The sequence below is a fragment of the Gorilla gorilla genome, chromosome 18, assembly GCF_029281585.2.
Source record: "Gorilla gorilla gorilla isolate KB3781 chromosome 18, NHGRI_mGorGor1-v2.1_pri, whole genome shotgun sequence".
Classification (NCBI taxonomy): domain Eukaryota; kingdom Metazoa; phylum Chordata; class Mammalia; order Primates; family Hominidae; genus Gorilla; species Gorilla gorilla.
The window spans coordinates 105,478,821-105,484,820 of record NC_073242.2 but is presented as its reverse complement, the minus strand read 5'-3'; the positions used below and the strand labels follow the sequence as shown (position 1 = coordinate 105,484,820).

Here is a 6,000-nt window from a genome sequence, read left to right as displayed (position 1 = left end):
TTATTCATTATTTCATTTAAACATTAATTCACATGAATACATTTTAAAATGAAAAAGAACCATATTTTCAAAAAAAAAACAAAACCAAAAAATTCTGGCAAATCTGTTTTAATGTTTGGTTTATCAGAAAACGGCGGCCGGGCGCGGTGGCTCACGCCTGTAATCCCAGCACTTTGGGAGGCCGAGACTGGCAGATCATGAGGTCAGATCGAGACCATCCTGGCTAAAACGGTGAAACCCCGTCTCTACTAAAAATACAAAAAAATTAGCCGGGCGTAGTGGCGGGCGCCTGTAGTCCCAGCTACTCGGGAGGCTGAGTCAAGAGAATGGCGTGAAGCCGGGAGGCGGATCTTGCAGTGAACCGAGATCGCGCCACTGCACTCCAGCCTGGGCGACTGAGCAAGACTCTGTCTCAAAAAAAAAAAAAAAAAAAAAAAAAAAAGAAAAGAAGAAAAGAAAAGAAAGCAGCTGGATTGCAGGAGGGGGTATAGCTCACAAGTAGAGCATTGGACTACAGATCAAGAAAACAGCTGGATTCTCACATTTAAGTCTACCTTCATTGTTACGGGAGGCGCTGCTGTATTGTATGAAACAATAAATCGCACATTCAGACTTTTAAATATCTCGATGGGATAGGCATCAGAAGAGGTATCTTCGGTTTGCACGAACGTTGCTTTTTCTTTTTTCTTTTTTTTTCCGAGACGGAGTCTGGCTCTTGTCACCCAGGCTGGAGTATAATGGCGTGATCTCGGCTCACTGCAATCTCCGCCTCCCGGGTTCAAGCGGTTCTCCTGCCCCAGACTCCCAAGTAGCTGGGATTACAGGCGCCCGCCACCACACCCGGCTAATTTTTGTATTTTTAGTAGAGACGGGGTTTCACTATGTTGTTTAGGCTGGTCTCGAACTCCTGACTTCGGCCTCCCAAAGTGTTAGGATTACAGGCGTGAGTCACCGCACCCGCCCCGAACGTTGATTTTGATTTGAGACTGGGTCTGGACGAATGCTGGGGACTCCAGCGAGGAGCTAGTGAGGACAACAGGCACCTCACCTCACCCAAACCCAAACCTGCGAGCCCTTCCCGGGTCACCCACGCTCGCTCGAGCTTGGACTACAACTCCCGGCAGAGCTCGCGGCAGGGAGTGTGCCCGCAACCGCGAGGAGCGTGGGTGGCTCAAACCAAGTGACGGAAGTGAGCGAGGGCGTGCCTGTTGGTGGCAGGCGCGGTGTAGCAATTGGAGGACCCAGGAAGAAGGGGCGGAGCGTATTCTTGGGTCAACCAATGGCTTGAGTTCAGGAGCAACCAGGGCACGGGGCGTGTCGGGGCTGATTCTCTGGCTGTGTGGGGCGCACGGTCCCGGGATACTGGGGACGGCGGGGTGGGAGGGCGCCGTCCTGGGGCCGCGGCGGCCGGGCGGGGGAGATGGCGGCGCGATGGAGCAGCGAAAACGTGGTTGTAGAGTTTCGTGACTCCCAGGTGAGCTAGAGGCCGAGTGGAGCCCTCTGGGCATGCGTCCTCCCCGCTTCCCCTCCCCCACGCGATTGCTTCCGTCCCGGGGGCTACGGGGAGACCCTAGGCCCCTTACTGAGGAGGTGGGCGGGGCTTAGCCGACCTCTTAGACCCCGTCGGGTGAGGGAAGACGACCATCGGGGGCAATCGGGGCGGGCATGGACGGAGTTTCGGGGCTCCCTACGCGGGTAGGGGAGTGGGGTCCGCCTTGTGACACTGAGGCAGAGACTGCGCACCGTGAGTGCTGAGGGGAGGCTTCCCACAATCAGGGTACGGAGCGAGGGGGTGACGGCTTCCCGAGGCCCTAGCCGCCTGTGGCGACTTAAGGCAAGTCGCGGGACTTTTCTGAGTCTCAGCTGCGTGGACTTAACCCTGTTGGGGTGAATTCGATGAAACACTGTTTGCAAAGTGCCTGTTGCAGCGTCTACGCGGTTAAGTGGTTCTTAATGCCATCATACTGGAAAATACCGTGTAGTGGATAGGAGTGACACTGCACGTGTTGCCCGAGTTCGAATCCCGCAGCCCCTACCCTGTCATCACTCCTTACACGTCAGTTTTCTCACCTGTAGAAGGGAGATCGTCGTACTTACAAGATTGGCTTAAATATTTTATTTTTTAATTTTCTATTTAATTTAATTTAATTTAATTTTTTTGAGATGGAGAATCACTCTGTTGCCCAGGCTGTAGTGCAGTGGTGCCATCTTGGCTCACTGCAACCTCCGCCTCCCGGGTTCAAGCTATTCTCCTGCCTCAGCCTCCCAAGTAGCTGGGATTACAGGTGCGCACCACCACGCCCGGCTAATTTTTGTATTTTTAGTAGAGACGGGGTTTCACCTTGTTGGTCAGGCTGGTCTTGAACTCCTGACCTCAGGTGATCCACCCACCTCAGCCTCTCAAAGTGCTGGGATTACAGGCGTGGGCCACCGCGCCTGACCTATTTTACTTCATTTGAGACAGGGTCTGGCTCTGTCACCCAGGCTTGAGTGCAGACGCGTGAATCACCGCTCAGTTCAGCCCCGACCTCCCGGGCTCAAGCTATCCTCCCACCTCAGCCTCCCCAGTAGCTGAGACTACAGGCGCATGCCAACACGCCCGACTAAATTTTTTGTTTTTTTTTGTAGAGATGGGGTCTCCCTATGTTGTCCAGGCTGGTATGGAACTCCTGGGCTCAAGCGACCCCCCTGCCTCAGCATCCCAAAGTGTTGGGATTACAGGTGTGATTCACTGAGCACAGCCTCCAGTGAAGATTTTATGTGGTCGTATGTTGAGGATGTGTGGCACAGTAACCCTCAAGTAACCAAGTGTGCATGGTAACACTCAAGAAATGTTAGCGCTTACTAGAGAGTTTTATCATTTTTCTTTGCCATGTCTTCCATATGCCAGGCCTCCTTCGAGGCACTTTATCTACATCTTTTTCTAATTCATAAAATAACCATGCAAGGTAAGTAGATGTTATTCTTTTTTTCCAAAAGTGGAAACCGATCCCCTTTTGACTGATCCCAGTGACTTGGCTAATGCTTCCCATAATGTGGTCAGTGGCATTGGGATTTGGATGCTGGATCCTACCCCAGAGCCCTTGTTTAGCTCATTGGACTACTTTACTCATAGTGGGTAGCTCTGAACCGGTCATATACATCCCCTCTTCCCCAGCACCTAGGACAGTGTCTTGGTGATTCTCTTCAATTTTAAATTTATTTACCTTTTTTTTTTTGAGACAGTCTCGCTCTATGACCCAGACTGTAGTGTAGTGGCATGATCTCGGTTCATTGCAACCTCTGCCTCCCAGGTTCAAACGATTCTTGTGCCTCAGCCTCCCGAGTAGGTGGGATTACAGGCGCGTGCCACCATGCCCGGCTAAGTTTTGTATTTTTTGTAGAGACGGGGTTTCACTCTGTTGGCCAGGCTGGTCTTGAACTCCTGGCCTCAAGTGATCCATCTGCCTTGGCCTCCCAAAGTGCTGGGATTACAGGTGTGAGCCACTACACCTGGCCTATTATTTTTTTGTAGAGACAGAGTCTCTTTGTGTTGCCCAGGCTGGTCTTGAACCCCCAGCCTCAGGCGATTCTCCCACTTTGGCCTCCCAAAATATTGGGATTACAGGTGTGAGTGACTGTGCCCGGCCATTCTCTTCATTTATTCAACTAATATTTATCGAATACCTTCTGTGTGCCACACTTTTATTCACTCATTTATTCAACAAGGATTTACTGAGCTCCCTTCAGGTATACACTGTGCCATGCACAGGTGATTCATACTGAGGGAGATCTGGATAAGTATAAATGGGTGATGTGGTTTCTTCTTTCCAAAACCCCATCCTGTCTTTTGCCGGATAATGAGTGAGTGGAGGAGCTACCCACCATTTTGTTCTGTGGTGCCCTCTGATCAGTAGCCTCTACTGAGAATTTGAGCAGTAGCATTTGGATTAAGGATCCCCAAGTACTGTCAGCACAGAATCTCCATGAGACCTGCTCTCCCTAGGGAGGCGCCAGACTCCTTGGAAAAGGAACCATATTCCTGTTTTCTTTCTTGTTAATTGCTTTTACTGGGAACTAGGACAGAATAGAATCGTGTATCATGCCTCTAAGCCTGCTAATTTGGAAGCTACTAATCTGCAAACCCTTTAATTTTCACAGAAACCCAGGTAGTCTCACCCCTGCCTGTTTATAGAGATGTAATTGAAGAGACCTGCAGAGAGGGTGCTGACACATATATTAGGATGCTATGAAGTCGTAGCAAATAATTAAACCTCAACAGCAGTTGTCATAGTAAGAGAACAAAGTAAATTGGGTAATTTTACTGCCTTGTGGGAGTTTCTGTTTTTTTGTTCTGATTTTTCTATTTATAAGGCTTCCTCTTTATGTGAATTAGCATGGTTTTGTGGGTGATTCTGGTGATGATTGGCAGGGGCAGGAACCCATTTTATTAACTATTTTGTTAATGTAGAAAGAAAAAGTTAAAACTCTTCATAATGCCTTTATGAATAGGAGCAATAAACTTTTCAAAACACTCCACATCTTTTAAATAATAATTTTATTAAAAAATTTTTTATTAAAATATTCAAATTTCTTTCATTTTGCATTTTTTTTTAAAATAGGGATAGGAGTCTCTGTATCTTGCCCAGGTGGTCTTGAACTCCGAGGTTCAAGTGGTTTTCCTGCTGCAGCTTCCCAAAGTGCTGGGATTACAGGCGTGAGCCACCGTGCCTGGCCTAAAAAATATACATATATGGCCAGGCGTGGTGGCTCACGCCTGTAATCCCACCACTTTGGGAGGCCAAGGTAGGCGGATCACCTGAGGTCAAGAGTTTGAGACCAGCCTGGCCAACATGGTGAAACCCCATCTCTACTAAAGATACAAAAATTAGCCGACCCTAGTGGCACGCACCTCTAATCCCAGCTACTTGGGAGGCTAAGGCAGGAGAATCGCTTGAACCTGGGAGGCAGAGGTTGCAGTGAGCCGAGATCTCACCACTGTACTCCAGGCTGGGCGACAGAGTGAGACTCCATCTAAAAAAAAAAAAAAAAAAAAAAAAAAACCATATATGTATATGTAAATGTATATGTATTTTCTAAAAAAAATACAAAAAATATATATGTGTAAGACACGGTCTTGCTCTGTCACCCAGGCTGGAATGCAGTGGTACAATCTTGGCTCACCTCAGCCTCAACCTTATGGTATCAAGTGATCTTCCCACCTCAGTCTCCTGAGTAGCTGTGAATACAGGTGCACACCACCAAGCCCCACAATTTTTTTTGTGTGTGTTTTTTTTTGTTTTTTTGTTTTTTTTTTTGAGACAGAGTCTCTCTCTGTCGCCCAGGCTGGAGTGCAGTGGCATGATCTCGGCTCACTGCAAGCTCTGCCTCCCAGGTTCACGGCATTCTCCTGCCTCAACCTCCCGAGTAGCTGGGACTACAGGCGCCCGCCACCACGCCTGGTTAATTTTTTGTATTTTTTTTTTTTTTAGAAGAGACAGGGATTCACCGTGTTAGCCAGGATGGTCTCGATCTCCTGACCTTGTGATCCACCCGCCTCAGCCTCCCAAAGTGTTGGGATTACAGGCGTGAGCCACCGCACCCGGCCTTTTTGTGTTTTTTTTTGCAGAGATGGGGCTTTACCGTCTTCTTCAGGCTGGTCTCAAACTCCTGAGCTCAAGTGATCCTCCCACCTTGGCCTAAAAATATATATTTTTTTATTTTTGAGATGGAGTCTTGCTCTGTTGCCCAGGCTGGAGTGCAGTGGCGCAATCTCAGCTTGCTGCCACCTCCACCTCCTGGGTTCATGTGCTTCTCCTGCCTCCTGAGTAGCTGGGATTACAGGCGTGCCCCACCACACCCGGCTAATTTTTGTATTTTAGTAGAGATGGGGTTTCGTCATGTTGGCCAGGCTGGTCTTGAACTCCTTACCTGAAGTGATATGCCTGCCTCAGCCTCCCAAAGTGCTGGATTACAGATGTGAGCCATTGCACCTGGTCTGAAAATAATTTTTTAAAATTA

General features: G+C 48.7%; 1 protein-coding gene across 3 annotated transcripts in view; it reads left to right on the top strand.

Annotated features, from left to right (window-relative positions):
* Nucleotides 1–1,263: 1,263 nt before the first annotated feature.
* The window catches only part of WDR59 (WD repeat domain 59), a 108,414-nt gene continuing 103,677 nt past the window's right edge, over nucleotides 1,264–6,000 (top strand). For 2 of the 3 annotated variants that reach the window (XM_004057983.5, XM_019012434.4), the window contains exon 1: nucleotides 1,264–1,474. In XM_004057983.5, the coding sequence (XP_004058031.3) occupies nucleotides 1,421–1,474 (54 nt within the window). In that variant the 5' untranslated portion in view covers nucleotides 1,264–1,420. The remainder of the gene's footprint in view (nucleotides 1,475–6,000) is intronic. The other variant, XM_055366570.2, reaches the window with a different exon arrangement.